This window comes from Ptiloglossa arizonensis, chromosome 3 (genome assembly GCF_051014685.1).
Source record: "Ptiloglossa arizonensis isolate GNS036 chromosome 3, iyPtiAriz1_principal, whole genome shotgun sequence".
Taxonomy (NCBI): Eukaryota; Metazoa; Arthropoda; class Insecta; order Hymenoptera; family Colletidae; genus Ptiloglossa; species Ptiloglossa arizonensis.
This window is the reverse complement of record NC_135050.1, coordinates 26,266,652-26,283,588: the sequence shown is the minus strand read 5'-3', so window position 1 is coordinate 26,283,588 and position 16,937 is coordinate 26,266,652. Positions and strand designations below refer to the sequence as shown.

At 39.2% G+C, this 16,937-nt stretch overlaps 2 protein-coding genes across 3 annotated transcripts in view; one reads left to right on the top strand and one right to left on the bottom strand.

Moving 5' to 3' along the window:
• Positions 1-1,826, top strand: part of LOC143143994 (uncharacterized) — a 41,335-nt gene extending 39,509 nt beyond the window's left edge. Inside the window, 1 exon segment of the mRNA XM_076305912.1 lies at positions 1,246-1,826. Coding sequence (XP_076162027.1) covers positions 1,246-1,308 — 63 coding nt within the window. The 3' untranslated portion in view covers positions 1,309-1,826.
• On the bottom strand, positions 1,490-16,307 carry LOC143143988 (heparan-alpha-glucosaminide N-acetyltransferase). 2 transcript variants are annotated; one of them, XM_076305895.1, is made up of 11 exons: positions 10,677-16,307; positions 8,709-8,842; positions 8,497-8,612; positions 7,948-8,110; positions 6,946-7,150; positions 5,999-6,169; positions 5,793-5,926; positions 4,110-4,270; positions 3,389-3,563; positions 3,130-3,242; positions 1,490-2,588 (listed from the first exon to the last, which is right to left on the bottom strand). In XM_076305895.1, exons 1-11 carry the CDS (start codon positions 10,794-10,796, stop codon positions 2,407-2,409), a joined length of 1,674 nt encoding a protein of 557 aa, XP_076162010.1. In that variant the 5' UTR covers positions 10,797-16,307; the 3' UTR covers positions 1,490-2,406. The 2 variants fall into 2 exon arrangements, with proteins under 2 accessions (XP_076162010.1, XP_076162011.1); XM_076305896.1 differs by having other exon boundaries at positions 6,011-6,169.
• Between the last annotated feature and the right edge of the window lie 630 nt (positions 16,308-16,937).

Below are 16,937 nucleotides of genomic sequence, written 5' to 3'. Positions count from 1 at the left end.
CTCGAATCGAAACAGTAACTCGAATCGAAACAATAGCTCGAATTCGTCGTACCCTTAACAACGATCGATCGTTGATTTCAATCGATAGCAACCGCTCGATAGCTGCTCGCTAGATAATCCATGCTTCGAATAAATTGCACATTAACGTCATTCACAGTCTCGGTAAGTTTCGTTTCTTAAAAACGGAATCATTGTTTGCGCGGTTGTCATCGGAAATGGACGCTCTCGTCACCGTTGGTATCATCGCAGCTATACTCTGGCTAAAGAAAGAATCGACTTGGTGGGAGGAGTCCACCGAGAACGCCCACTCCCCGCAGGACACTCCCACTGACCCAGACACGTCGAGCATTCGAGTAAAAATTTCAACTCGAACGAAATTTATGTGAAAAGAAAAGATACAAACTTGTATCCAACAGGAACAGATACTTCTACACTCTGTCGTTGGCAACAATGTTCTCAATAGCTCGTAAAATTATTCTAATGTTATTTTCCACGAGTTCACATTTCCACTAGATATTTCTTACGGAGCTATCAGTTTCTTTATTACGTTGTATCTTTTATTCGAAATAAACGTAACAACGTGTCATTATATACAATCTAATATATCGCATCATCATTGTTTCCATTTATTATCAGAGTTATAAAGTATCTGTTGTAACATTTCGATTAAAGAAGATTCTCGAGGTGAAAGTATTTTCCCCATCGAGCGCATATTTCTTTAAAGAACTCGTACAAATAGAAAGAGAGTTATTAAAAAAAAAAATTAAGCGTTTATTTCTATCCTGGATTAAAGTACACTCCCATTGGTACGGTCGGATCGAGTTCGTAGTGGTCGTTTAATGTCGTTCCAGCGATCGTTCGGTTTCACCGTCTTTGCATGGTGAAAGGAGGCGGAGCCAAGCGACGTGGTGGGGGTAAGGGCGTCGGTGACCTCGAGCGGCCACTCGAATACGATCCAATCGTAGCTTGCGGAGTGGGGGACGTACCTCCTCATCGAAACCAATGGTGGGGGGTCTCACGAGTCGATTCTTTCTTCCGTACGATCCGAACAGCGACTCGGACTCGATGTTAAGTCACGACAAATTGTTTTCGCGCGTTCTTCGCTCGATCGAGGAGAATCTTAAAGGAACTAAATCGAGCGTCTCGACACGCTCGTCGATATTTTTCGCAAATGCGCGAAATCTTTCGCGACCCCCGACGATGCATCTGAAATAAATCTTAACGATCGTTTCTCTCGATTTTCAGGTCCCGATGCAACTGATTACTGAGCAAAGACGGGTACCTCCTTAGGAAACATGGCATTGCTAGTGTGTTTTCTCTTTTCCTTTATTATTTTCTATTTTGTTTACAACGACGGTCCGTAGCAATTGTTTACACGACGGCTTAATCGATGTCAATTTCGCTGACAATTTCACACCCGGAATCTCTCGTCGTCCACCGTGCTCGTTGTCTGATAAAATTCCTCCCCACCCCCTCCCCTCTTCTCGACTCATCTCTGTCTTCTTAACCCTTCCCAGTTGTCTTTTATTTTCATCCTATTTCTTTGTAACCCCCACGGTGTGTGCACGTTGCTAAGGGACGAACACTTTTCGCGAAACGATTTATCGTCGGTGTCGATCGATCTGAACCCGAATCAATGCGAGCGGTTTGTTTGCGTAGAATCAATGCCTCGTTGTGACGTTCGTGTACCAATATTTTCGTTTAGAGAGAAAAGAGATCGACGCGAAGTAACCGGCTGAAAGTATGTTTGTATCGATACTGTCGTTACCTCGATCTGTCATTGTGCTATTTATGTAAGTTGTGTAAAATAAATTATTTGTAAAGATCGCCTTAATTTTCACTTCGAATCGATCTACGTGTACAGTGTTCATCCCCCATCCCCCGCCCCCTTGAGAGAAAGAAACTCTGGTGTACGAGTAAACAGGTGACGATGTTCGATTGTTGAACACGTGTGAGGAGAAACGAGAAACGAGTTTCAAGCGTTAAGAAAGTATAAGAGCAACGATTATTTATACCGGATGATCTCTAAAGGAGAATTTCCAACATTGAAAAATGTGTGCACAGCGTTTCTGAAAAATAATACGCCGTGTACGAAGATAAACTCGTTTAAATATTTTCCTACATATTTTCGTACTTGTTTATATTGTGCAATATTTCCTCCATGGAGTTTCTTCGCGAATTCCTTCAGAAAAACTACGATACTTGTTTAAATCGTGCAATATTCTTCTACATAGAATTTTATCGTGAATTCCTTCAGAAAAACAATAGTATTCGTTTAAACCGTGCAATATTTCCTCCATGGAGTTTCTTCGTAAATTCCTTCAGAAAAACAATGGTACTCGACCATTTTGTACGTTCTTGAATTCTTCTTCTTTTTGTTTTGAATCGTCCCTGTGCAACGAGAATTTACAAGGAGATGTACGTTCGCTTTCTGTGCATGATGTACGCGATGATTGTCCACAATACGACACACCAGATCGATTCCAACAAACGCAGACCTCGACTGTCCATGTTCCCGATGCTCCAATGAAAGGGGAATATTTGATAACACAGCATATGGCCGACGTACAACAGTAGCCCGTTCATACCTATCGAGCAACGAAACGAGAATTATTATTTCATCGCTGATAAGAGCCTAGCGATGGGATCGATACCGATACTATTCGATCGATTCGATATTAAAGCACTCGATAATAGGTATATATCGAAATTTCGTATACGTGTATCATATTTTCATACCAATAGTTCTTAAAGCGATTCCAAATGATACTATTCGATTTACAAGACTTACATTTATATATTTAAATCAGATACTTATAAACTGGTTCAAAATTACTCTACTTGTATTGATTTCCACTTCGTTACTGTCAACATTTTCGTGCAGTATCGATCGTATATCGATACTTGGATAAAAGGGTTAAATCGGGATCAATATTTACAACGATTTACCCAAGTATCGATACGTCTTTAGTACAATTCGATGAAAAATCAAAAATAATAAGATGATATCTATACGGTATCGATTCCAATCTCCTTGGCCCTACGAATAGGTCTTGAATGTTCGTTTCGGTGTCGAAAGTGTTGAGAAATGCATAAAATTTGACACGATGTCACAAATGTATCACGTACCAGGAATTCGGAAAGGACCACCGTTCCAGACTTTAAGAACATCAACGAGCAAGTAACACGCGGTCAGGAAAGCAAGAGAGAACGACGTAGTCACCAGCACGAACGACAGAGACCTGCACAATGAAAAAAGTGACGATTAATAAAATGTGTGCTTTGCACAATGAGATAGATTTCAAAATACACGAAACCTGTGCTCGACGTAAAGTAGATGAAGGGTGATTTAGAAACAAATTCGTACTTCTGACACCGTTTCACGTACCACAAGTGTTTGTTGACTGGAATCACGTTCGAGAAATGGAGGGAGCAACCTAGACAACCGAAAAACGCAGCCCACACGAGCCACCTGACGACGCGTTCCTTCCAATCCTTGTACGACGTCATAATTATGCCAGCGTGCAGTCCAAGGAACACTTGAAACGTCGTCGTGAGCGTACCTTGACAAACGAAGCACGTTCGATTGCAAATTACCCTCGTTCGGCTTGCCAACGAGCAGGTCGACGACAACTGTTAGACACGAGACTAACAAGAACGTCAAGACACTCACCGATTTTAACGATTTTACTTTGCAGGTTTGTAGATTCACGTGTACGACATTAAGTTCACAATCGTAACCGAGTTATAGCTATAGACGGTCAGTTAGTTATGAAAAGAGTAAGTGTAAAGTTTGAAAAAACGCTCGAATAGACCAATCGTTAAATTCACACTGAAGAAATGTGCTTAGTTCGAGAGTGAATTAGAAAGAAGTAATAACAATTTTCAAAATTATTAAATCTTTCTCATCGGGTGTTAAAAAGTGATACGATATAATATAATACGATTAATAAAAGGTGTTTTAACATTTATTTTTTCATAACCAGCTGATCATTTACGATTATAATTTTGTTTACGATTGTCGTACACCTGGATCTATGAGCCTGCCAAATTTCATTGAAATCGGATGAGGATCGGTACCAACAGTCTCTTTGTAAAACACACTGTACCCAAAATTCCTTCAGGATCGAACGGGCCGGACTTGTAGACCGTATCCGAGTGATGCAAATGAGTCTCCTTCAGTATTGTACGATCGATGTACCCGGCCGAACCACCAACGCAATCGAAATACTTCCCATCGTCGTGAAGACCGCCAGGACCGAGGTATCCGCTAATGAATCGTTCGTTTAACGACATCGCGTGGAGACGAGACTCGTTCGTCGTAATATACGCATAGCTGAGAGCTGGAAAGATGACTCCTGGATTAAGGGGAATATACCGTCTGTCCGCGAGAAGAAGGCAGACGAGTGTTTACATCCCCACTCTGGTTTACCAGTTCATCGCGCGCCTATTGGCCGTTGTCGATCGTCTTCACTCTTGGCAGAGTGGCTAGATGGGACTCTCTAGATCCTTGACTTGGAGGGGTGGGGGAAGGTAGTACGATGGGGAACGCCCCACTCCTTCGTGCGTTGAAGGTATTGGAGTGGGAGAAGATCGTTGATCGCATTGAGATTCCAACGCTTTCAAGGACAACCCCCACCGTACTACCTTCTTCCACTCCTCTCAGTCAGCGACTTAGAGAATGAAATCTAGCTATACTATTAGATTGTTCGGAAAGTCACTTCGTTTTCCAAAATGGAGAATACATAATTTAATAAAATGTTTACTCCAAAAATATCGTGTTTCATTTTCACCAAAAGAAAAACGAAATGACTTTCCGAATAACCCAATACTCCCCACTTTAGTTTGCTACCTCGTTATTGGTCGAGAACCAGGATGGCCAGATAGGATTCCCTAAATTCCTGACTGGGAGAAGGTAGTACAGTGTGAGTTGTTCCTCCTTCGCGAATCGTGTCTTGAAGGCATTAGAACTTCTTAACTTTTTCTTTGTCTACCAAGTCCTCAATTGATTGACAAAATAGATAAAAAACAGGGGTCTCGATATAATGTTGCACGAGAATACAAGTGTGTAACAAATATATTTTTCATTTATATTTTCAGTTAAATTGCGTCGTATAATGTATAGTTCGATATCGGAGTTGATGTAAGAAATGTGATGTCGAGTTGCACTCGACATAGGAATGCTTAGGGGTAACGATCTTCTCCCACTCTAATGAATTCAACACACTATGCACGAAGGAGCGGGACGATCCCCACTGTACTACCTCCTCCTGCTACTCTAGAGAGGTACTACGTGGGTACTTTCTCCCACTCCAATGCCTTCAACGCACGATGCACGAAGGAGTGGGACAGCCCCCACCGTACTACCTTCTCCCACTCCTCAAGAGAGAGGTATTACGTAGGTACCTTCTCCCACTCCAGTGCCTTCGATGCGCGAAGGAGTGGGGCAACCCCCACCGTACTACCTTCTCCCACTCCTCTAGAGAGAGGTACTACGTGGGTACCTTCTCCCACTCCAATGCCTTCAATGCACGATACACGAAGGAGTGGGACGACCCCCACCGTACTATCTTCTCCCACTCCTTCCAGTCAGCGATTTAGGGAATGAAATCTGGCCACATTGGTGGGGAGGTAAACACTCGTTTGCTTTCTTCTCGCGAACGGACAGTAGTACCATGTTACAATCTTTCGGTCAGTCACAGACCTTCGAAGGCCGACTAAAACGTCCTCCGATCCGACACGACTCGCAATTCCCGCCGGATGACATCTTTCCAACTCCTCATAGTACATACGTGGGACATCCGGGAACATCCAGACAGAAAGTTAGGGCACAATGAACGGCCACGATAACGAGCATCGCGCACCATTGAGGAAGCAGTAACAGGAAGTCGTGCACCTCTCGTAACAGGCATCGTTCGGTCGGAGACTGTGAAAATAAATAACAAAAATTTGATTCGATCGTTATAGGTCGATTTACTCGTGAGAGGATTATACGTACGTTTACCTGTACCTTCTTTGATCTCCTCGCGAAACACAGGTACGTCGTAGCGACGATGAAGTACGTTATGCCGAAACGTTGCAGAACACCGAATATACGGATGGTCTCCAACTGAGGGCCGGTACTCGCTGTGTTCAGCGATACTCCGATCAAGAACAAGAGAACGCTCCTCTGTCGACACGATACAAAATTTAGCATTTAGGCGAAAGCCTAAATATTATTAAAAGTCTATATATCAAAGCCTATAATTCACCGCCATCGTTATTCTTCGAAACGAAAAAACGTGTCACTCGATTCCCGATAATGATGTCTTATAAGCGACGCGAATGGTCGATATTCATCGTTTTCGCGATCTTGGCTCTCTTCGTTTCAAGATACTCCGCGAGTCTTTGCCTTCGAATCGATTTTTCAGCAAGGTAAGTCAGTAGTTGTTAAAACGAAAATTAATAAAATTTTATCGTATTAGAACGAAAATGAATAAAATTTTATCGCGTTAAAACGGAAACGAATAAAATTGTCAATTAATTAAAACATTTCAGCCACTTGACTGACCTTTTTCCACCCTCCTATAATCATTACTTTAATCATTTTGTTGTAATTTTCTTTTCATAAGTTTGGCCCAAAATTACAGATTTTCGAAGCAACCATCCCCGGAGGAAAGTTGCATACTCGGAGGAGAGTTGTTTATTTTTAAAACTCGAACGAAAACCAACGAAACTTTTTAAAAATAATCCTTTCAACGAGGCTAAACAAACCTTTCTCACTCTTCGAGATACTTGAAAACACCGTGCGAAATAAAAAGTCCAGACTGACATAAATTCCTTTGGAATTAATTCCCACAGAAGACTTTGTTTTCGAGCAATTCGATCCTCTACTCTCTGTGCTTTCCATAACACATTTTGTAATTATTAAAATAATAATTTTGTAATTACGCGCCTACTAATCACCTTAACGATCCCATACAGTATTACGTGTCTCGGCGTCATGCGTTTAATCTGACTAGTTAGAGCTATGGGGATGCACAACCCCATGATCCATATGAAACAAGGGAACAACAAGTCTCCCAGCAGCAAACCGTTCCAAGTCGCGTGGCCCAAGGTTTTGTAACCGCCGGATCCATCGTTAACGAATATCATTAACAGAGTGCTCGCCCTGAAAAATGCAAAATTTCTGTAAATATCGTAAAGTTGTAAATGCGTTCTGAATCAGCGTTTTCCAAAATATGAAACACGACCCCTAGGAATGGATGTTACATTATATTTGAACCGGATGTTACACTATATGCAGTTCCTGTAGGCTAAAAATCGTACGAGTATGGTCACATAGAAGTTTTAGTGGTTAGGTTCCCAATGGCGTAGGCACAGGGAATCCCATACTACCCTACTCAAAGAATTCGGAGGAATCTTTTGAAGATTCAAAATTGAAAATTCAAGGTAAAAGAAATAAATAAATGGGACCAGTACAATCCAATGGGAGCTTCGAAGAAAATGTCCAATTTGGAAAAATAAAAAACGAACAATCCGCGCGATAAACAGCCACGTTTGAAAATTTCCACGAATCTTTGGGAAATTTTTGCGCGGTAAACGGTGGATAATTCAAACGTATCTTTATATCGAACAACCGTGAAAATACATTTTTTTTGCATCTATCGTTATTTATCTCGCCTCGTAAGCGAAACTTCGAGTACTCTACTGTCTAACAAAAGAAAATTGTACAAACGGGTTAGAATATTTAAATGCCTCGCCCTGTGTACTGCAACGAATATTTATTTATTTATTTTTGGGGTGTTCGATCCTATCGATGGAATGAAAATTTATATCGATGACAAAAGAGGATAAAAACGACTTCGTTTCGAAGTAATCCAAATAAAATCTCTCTTTTTTCGGGGGACGCTTTCTATAATATTTTGGAAACCACTTTTTTCAGTTTGTATTTTTTAACAAATCTACCCTCGAACTGTATCGATCGCTCTGACTCGACGCTTCACAGGTTGCTTCGTTGGGTCCTCCATTGGACGTTTCGCGCGCTTTTTTTCGAATACGTGCCATAACGATTTCAGACTGGACAGACCAAACAGGACCAGCACCAGTACTCCGAAAATCGCGAACAGTTCTGAAAGTAATCACGTTTCCAATTTCCAGTTTCCAGCTTTCAGTAACACGAACGAAATGAAAAATCTTAATTCTTTGTAACTGGACGATTCGTTATTCCTTTCTTTTATCGAGGTCTTCGAGACAACTTTCTTAAAACGAAATTAATTAAATTTAAGCGAGTTAAATTTAATACAAATGCGACAGAGAGAAAGAAATATTTTTGAAATTATGAAAAAGTGGTATTTCGCCGCTCTCCTTGAAGGTTAAAGTTTAACGAGATCGCAAATTTTAACGTAACGAGATCAAAATTGATCGTATCGGATCAATGTCGTATTGCAACCGAAAGAAAAACAATTTAAACGCGAAATTAATTATTTTAAACGTTATTCGAAGATAAGTTCTTACCTGTGTAAGGATAGGTCGACCCGTTCAAGGCTCTCACGTTGCAGCCCCCGTTTTGTATCGACAACTCGTACACACCGAACTGACCCAAGTTCGGCGTTAGCTCGCAAATCGTGTTACTGGAACGTGAAATGGTTCGTTAACGAAAGTATAGATCGACGATAGATCGAAACAAGAGAATTTCGTTCGACTAGACCTTATATATATATATATACCTTGTGTTCTTCGCTGATATATATTCAATGGGATCCTCGACGTTTAGAATTCTGAAACTCGTGGATCTAACCGTGTCGATTGTCACGCTGGAACTCGAATTCGTCACGAAACGTTTGATCCGTGTATAAGGACACTGCAATCAATGCGTCGTCGTCGATTGTTTGCAAAATTTGTGATAATAATAATAATAATAATAGTAGTAGTAGTATTAGTAGTAGTAGTAGCAGTAGTAGTAGTAGCAGTAGTAGTAGTAGTAGTAGTAGTAGTAGTAGTAGTAGTAGTAGTAGTAGTAGTAGTAGTAGTAGTAATAGTAGTAATGATAATAATAATAATAATAATAGTAGTAGTAGTAATGATAGTAATAATAATAATAGTAATAATACTAATGATAATAGTAGTAATAATAATAATTGTTTATCGATATCTAGAGGAAAAGATCCCTTTTCTACAAGAGAAATATGAAGCCCATCTAAGAATGTTAATTAAAGTTAAAATAAGCATCGTGTTTTTTCGATAAAAAAAGAAAGCAAGGAAAACTTCAATTAGAAAAAGTTGTCTGCTTCTCGAATTTAATACGGCGAAAAATGCTAGGAAATCTACCACGAATATCGATGTACTAAGTAACACATGAAAATCGATTTACGTGACGTTTATATTTTCGAAAGTGAAACCTTGAACGGTGGCATCGTACTCCGTTCGAATCTCGATCGATTTTCGAAAATAGACCAGCCGATTTCTACCATACGATCGATAAATTAATCTCGAGATTGGAACCGTACAGGAGGATACCCACTCCATAGATAACGATTAATTGCTCCGCGGACGCGTAGACACGTACATCGAATTAAAGAAACGCTCGAACGAAAATACGCGAAAATTTCTACGAAACGTGGTACTCGTTTTATTCGACACGGTACTCGTATGGAATGCGAGCGTGTTTTACAAGGATTCTTGCTCGTTAAAAGGTCGACGAACAATTTCGAATAAAGTCGAGAAAAAATTGGTAGATTTTCGATTTTCGAACACGAAAAAAAGTTTCTTTTCCAAGCTTTCGAACGGTAGTTAAAAAATCAACGAAGAATTTCGAATGAATTCAAGGAAAAATTAGTAGATTGTTTCGCGCCAACCTAGCTAATTTTCAAACACGAAAAAAAAATTCTTTTCCAAGCTTTCGAACGGTAGTAAAAAAATCAACGAATGAGAATTTCGAATAAAGTTATAGAAAAATTAGTAGATTGTTTCGCACAAATCCAGCCAATTTTCAAACACGAAGAAAAGTTTCTTATCCACCAACAATAATTAAAAAATCAAGGAAGAAAAATTTCAAATAAAATCACAGAAAAATTAATAGATTGTTCCGCGGCAAATTATTCAATTTCCAAACACGAAAAAAAAGTTTCTTCTCCAAGCTTTCGAACGGTATTTAAAAAATCAATGAAGAATTTCGAATAAATTCAAGGAAGAATTAGTAGATTGTTTCGCGCCAACCCAGCCAATTTTCAAACACGAAAAAAAGTTTCTTTTCCACCAACGATAATTAAAAAATCAAGGAAGAAAAATTTCAAATAAAATCACAGAAAAATTAATAGATTGTTCCGCGGTAAATTATACAATTTTCAAACTCGAAAAAAATGTTTCTTCTCCAAGCTTTCGAACGGTAGTTAAGAAATCAACGAAGAAGAATTTCGTATAAATTGAAGGAAAAATTAATAGACCGTTCCGTGCCAACTCATTCAATTCTCAAACACGAATAGAAGTTCCATTCCCGCGCTTTCGAACGTTATTTAAAAAATGAACAAAAAAGAGTCGGGGTGATCCGAATCACGGTTAATTTCGCGATGGATCCGCTCCTGTTTATCGAATTCTTTATCGTCGAGTCGGAACGCGTTGGTAATATCGTATCTACGTAAAAGAAAAAGAAATTAACGTGGAAACATACGCGATAGGAACGTTCTTGTGCAACTCACCGCCGCGCAGTCCGACGAGAGCGAGTAGAGCCACAAGTTCTCGTTTGCGTCGTCGGTTCGCAGATGCAGACAGGCCTCGTCGAATTTCAGGTTCTCCCGATCGCAGACCAGCCCGTCCATTGTCGCTGCAAGCGATGTATAAAACGCAACCAGGGGAAACAGAAGCGGGAATCGTACGAAAGCCGCGCGAGGAGGATTCGTGACGCTGCGGATGGATACTTAACACGCATCCTTAATTCGAGCGGAATTTTTGCACCTGCCGCGCGATGCAACCGCTGGGAGAAAGTAGAACGCTCAAAATCCAATTTACATCGAAACACGTACGCGAGATCGATACCATCGGATCGGTAACATCGATTTTATCGCGATGCGAAAACTAACGAGACGAGACGGTCCAAGCGGTCGAGTATCACCATGGGAATTATTTCTCTCTCGAAATAGAGGTTTCAAGGTCGTCGATGGTTCTTTCTTTTCGTTCTTTTGGGATTAAATGTCTTTATCCTTCGAACGTAACGGTCGAAATCGAGAGAAATGCGGTGACTGTTACACCGTGACTTTGAATACGAGAAATTTTGGGTGTATGACTAATATTGTACACGTGGTACGTATTTTTTCAATACGTACGGGACACCACGGTTACAAGACTGTTCATTTTACCGATGTGAACTTAAAAGTGACGATGTTACTTTATACCGTACGCGAAAATATAAATTTTCCCGGTTCGAGGGGTCAAGCGTCACAGTGGGAATTATTTTTTTCTCGAAATTGAGGTTTCAAGGTCGTCGATGGTTCTTTTTTTCGTTCTTTTGGGATTAGATGTTTTTATCCTTCGAACGTAACGGTCGAAATCGAGAGAAATGCGGTGACTGTTACACCGTGACTTTGAATACGAGAAATTTTGGGTGTATGACTAATATTGTACACGTGGTACGTATTTTTTCAATACGTACGGGACACCTCGGTTACAAGACTGTTCATTTTACCGATGTGAACTTAAAAGTGACCATGTTACTTTAAACCGTACGCGAAAATATAAATTTTCTCGGTTCGAGGGGTCAAGTATCACAGTGGGAATTATTTTTCTCTCGAAATTGAGATTTTAAGGTTGTCGATGGTTCTTTTTTTTCATTCTTTTGGAATTAGATGTTTTTATCCTTCGAACGTAACGGTCGAAATCAAGAGAAATGCGGTGACTTTGAATACGAGAAATTCGGGAAATTTTGGTTGTACACGTAGTACGTATTTTTTTCAATTTTTTCTTCTTTTCAATACGTACGGGACACCTCGGTTACAAGGCGATGTTCATTTTACCGATGTGAACTTAAAAGTGATCATGTTACTTTAAACCGTACGCGAAAATATAAATTTTCCCGGTTCGAGGGGTCAAGTGTCACGGTGGGAATTATTTTTTTCTCGAAATTGAGGTTTCAAGGTCGTCGATGGTTCTTTCTTTTCGTTCTTTTGGGATTAGATGTTTTTATCTTTAGAACGTAACGGTCGAAATCGAGAGAAATGTAATGACTGTAATACCATGACCTCGAGTACGAAAAATTTGTGAAATTTTGGGAATATATCTAATATTGTACACATAGTAGATATTTACCTAACGCATTTCATGTTTGTAAACAACTAGATCGTTATTTGTAGAGATATTATGTACATACTTGAACCAAAATTTATTGCACAACTATCTTTACTATTATCATTGTTTAATCTACGTTATGTATTTTAAAAAAGGGCCTTGTGCCCGTTTAATAAATAAATAATTGGAACCAATTAGTAGGTACAATTAATCGACCGTTCGAAGAATCGAATAACCAAGACACGTTGTCAAGGATTTTGGTAATTATCATTGGTAATTATCCGTTAAAATTTTATTCCACGTTTCGATGAAAACAGTGTTATCGCTCGTTACAATAACTTCGACGTACAACTCTGTACACGTGTTGATATAGTTTCTAGACCTCGATAAGACCAATATTATCGCACGGTGTACGATATTGGGAATCGTATTGACCCAGGAGACGATATTTTGCATCGATGCGATACATCGAGCGCGATAATCGAAAAGAGTACGATATCGTCCAAGTTCGTCGATATCGTCGCCAATATTCGATATCGCGAAACAATATCGACCGTGTTATCTTTGTAACAATATTTAACAACGGTTACGATGAATCGATAGGCGAGATTCTCCCGATCAAAACCAGTCCAAACGCGACGTAAATCGAACAAACTTTATCCGTAACGTATTCAAATGTCATGGGTAAAAAAAATAATAGAATAAATAAAGTTTCTCCGATTTACGTCGCGTTTGGATTCATTTTGTTCGAGAGAATCTCGCCAATATCTCGACATTGTTATTACAAAGATAAGTCGAAATTATTGCACCGTTATTGTAAATAGCGAAAAATGTACAAAATTTAAATTTTTCCAATCTGACGATCGATCGTAACGCGTACGCGGTATTTCTTCGAAATTCTCGAGCACACCATCCCTACTCCGTTCATTATTAATTTTTTGCTTACGCTTGTTATATCTGTGCACTTTGTTCATAAAATTGGATCGTGTCTCGGTTCGAGACACGAGTGGGGAAATAATAGTGTCGAGTACAATAACGAGAAATATCGCAAGATAAATTTATCGCGAAAATTGAATTTTAATACTTAAGTCCACTGAGAAAAAAAACTCGGTGCATTTTGTTCGTAAAATCGGATCGTGTCTCGACACGAGTGGAGAAATAATAAAGACGAGTACAATAACGAGAAATATCACAAGATTAATTTATCGCGAAAATTGAATTTTAATACTTAAGTCCACTGAGAAAAAAAACTCGGTGCATTTTGTTCATAAAATCAAATCGTGTCTCGACACGAGTGGAGAAATAATAAAGACGAGTACAATAATGAGGAATATCGCAAGATAAATTTATCGCGAAAATTGAATTTTAATACTTCAGTCGACTGAGAAAAAAATAAGAAAGAATATTTATACGAATAGATGAATAAAACTATCGTTCGTAAAACGAATTGTACACTTCAATTGGTACGATTAAATTTAAATCGAAATTTAAACGCGAGAAATGTAGGCGAGAGGAATCTATTGAAATTTAAACGAGCCTCATTTCTATAACCGGTTCGCGATGGCTACCATCTTTTCGCATTACGATACACGGACGATCGGTGATATTAAGTTCGCGGGAACGTTCCGTCGCTTTCACCCGCGAAACGTTTGACCCGTTTGTAATAAACGAGGAAATTTCTAATCGGTACGGTATTTTCCCCGTTCGATTACGTCCAACGGGAACCATACTTCGTAGTAATGTTTCACGATGTTCGAAGTGGGGAAGTGTGTTACGATCGAGTGGGAGGTGGCGCGAAATAAAATTTAGTTACGGAGAGAAACAAAGAAACAAAGAAGAAACGAGAAACATCACCGAATAGATTTATCGCGAAAATTGAGTTTCAATAATTTCGTTCGTTCGTGTAATATTTACACAAATGGATAAATTTAACTGTATTTGCGAAAGAGATTGCAAAGTGATTGAAATTTTCGTCGAACACCGAGAGAACATTACGAAGACATTTTAAACAATTATTGCGATTCGATGAGATTCTTTGGTTCCAGTAGTTAAGGAAATGTATCGTTAAGTGGAAAATCGCGAGAAATGGACATTCTTCGAGTTCAAGAATTATTATCGTAGGTGTCGATATTTCTTTCGTCGTTTTTAAACCGATCACGAGCACGGTGTTAAAAATTAATTTATTTCAGTTTCGTGTTTCGACGATGTCGGTTGAGACGAAGAATAGTCGTAAATTACGATGAAGTGTTCATTGGCTGTTTTAACATCGATTATTCCGTAAGCAACGAACGAGGAGAACGATCGTTAAATTAGAAACTCGACCATTTACTATCCGGAGGAGATTGTTTAATCTGCGTTAATCGAGCACGTTTTATTCGGTCTTTGTCGTCGAGATCGACCAAACAGCTGGTCCACGACCGAAAAGAATTCAAACATTTACCAACAAATCCGAATTACGGCGGAAGATATTTATTTTTCGTTTACGTAGATTTTATTCGACACCTGTACGGTATTTTTGTTAATTTTAATCGATCTCCTAGACATTATTTACTCATTGTAACGAGTAAAATAATTTTTCTCCATTTTATTCGCAACTTTCGACGAAAAGGAATATCACTCGTTAAAACGAGCAAAGTAATTTTTCTCAATTTTATTTCGACATCGCAATAATTGTTACGTTTCGAGAAAAACATAGCTCATCGCAGCGAGTAAAATAATCTTTCTCGATTCTATTTACAACCTTCGAGAAAGAACATAGTTTATCGCAGCGAGTAAAGTAACTCTTCTCGATTCTATTTGCAACTTTCGAAAAATATGTAACTTATCGCAGCGAGTAAATTGAATTTTTCTCTATTTTATTTACAACTTTCGAGAAAAATATACCTTATCGCAGCGAGTGAATTAAATTCTTCTCGATTCTATTTGCAACTTTCGAAAAATATGTAACTTATCGCAGCGAGTAAATTGAATTTTTCTCGATTTTATTTACAACTTTCGAGAAAAACATAGCTCATCGCAGCGAGTAAAGTAACTCTTCTCGATTCTATTTGCAACTTTCGAAAAATATGTAACTTATCGCAGCGAGTAAATTGAATTTTTCTCTATTTTATTTACAACTATCGAGAAAAATATACCTTATCGCAGCGAGTGAATTAAATTCTTCTCGATTCTATTTGCAACTTTCGAAAAATATGTAACTTATCGCAGCGAGTAAATTGAATTTTTCTCTATTTTATTTACAACTTTCGAGAAAAATATACCTTATCGCAGCGAGTGGATTAAATTCTTCTCGATTCTATTTGCAACTTTCGAAAAATATGTAACTCATCGCAGCGAGTAAATTGAATTTTTCTCGATTTTATTTACAACTTTCGAGAAAAATATACCTTATCGCAGCGAGTGAATTAAATTCTTGTCGATTTTATTTACAACTTTCGAGAAAAAACATAACCGATCGCAGCGAGTAAAACACTCCTTTTCAATTCCATTCGCAACTTTCGAAAAATATATAACTTATCGCAGCGATCGAATTAAATTCTTCCCGATTCCATTTCCCAATTTTCGAGAAACAAGATAGCTCGTCGCAGCGAGTAAAACGCTACTTCTCGATTCTGTGCGCAACTCTCGAAAAGAAGAAACAAAATAATTCAACGTTCAATGTTTAACAGAGAGACTGCGCGAAAAGACGAATAAGAAAATCCTCACCGAGAGGATCCACGGGGGATCGATACCTGACGCGTCCTCGAATTCCGTCACTCGAACGATTACGATCTCGCACAGCGGCGATCTAGGTTAACGGTATCTCGATATTTTCACGAAACGTTACCCCGATCGGTTATCGTAACACCGTGTCCGATAACGCGTCACGTAATTGCTCGCGAACACGGGCCCCCGAAACGCGAGCACGACGCTTCTCGATATTCGCGCGGCGAGCCGAATCGCAGTGTATCACGTGGATGCATCGACTGACATTTCACCTGGCATTCAACAGGTGAGATTTTACCTGGCCGCTGGCTGCGCGTGCGTTCCGTGCACACTAACTCCGCCCCCCTGCCCCCGCCACGCCCCCTCTCCGCGCGTACTTTCTTTCCGACAACCTTGAGGCGTGTTTGTCAACTATTCGAGGCACAGTTATCGAACACGTAAAATAATAGAAAAAGGGGTGGTAGTGTGACTTCCCCGCTCACGGTTTTACATTTGTTCTTAAAATCCAATTCGTAGCCTGAACTGCTCCAAATTTTTCCTCAAAATGTAAATGAGAAAATAATTTCAAACGTTGAATACGTTAAATGCGTGTTTTTCTAATCATTGTTAGATACTCTGTTTTAAGATTCTGTTAAGATTCGAAGGAAATTGTAGTTACTGTATTTAACGTTGCGTTGTTTTCGATCGTTTATAATTGTTGAATACTATTGTATATATATATTTAGGTACATACGATAATGGAACGCTACTTTCTTTCCGACAACTTTGAGGCGTGTTTGTCAACTATTCGAGGCACAGTTATCGAACACGTAAAATAATAGAAAAAGGGGTGGTAGTGCGACCTCCCCGCTCACGGTTTTACATTTCTTCTTAAAATCCAATTCGTAGCCTGAACTGCTCCAAAATGTAAATGAGAAAATAATTTCAAACGTTGAATACGTTAAATGTGTGTTTTTCTAATCATTGTTAGATAC

Bases quoted from the DNA above. Each gene is read 5' to 3' on its own strand.
- LOC143143988 (XM_076305895.1), bottom strand. From the start codon at position 10,796: ATGGACGGGCTGGTCTGCGATCGGGAGAACCTGAAATTCGACGAGGCC. The intron at 5,927-5,998 runs GTACGTATAATC...TTATTTTCACAG, and splicing joins CAAAGAAGGTACAGGTAAAC to TCTCCGACCGAACGATGCCT. The intron at 3,243-3,388 runs GTACGTGAAACG...TTCATTGTGCAG, and splicing joins CCAGTCAACAAACACTTGTG to GTCTCTGTCGTTCGTGCTGG.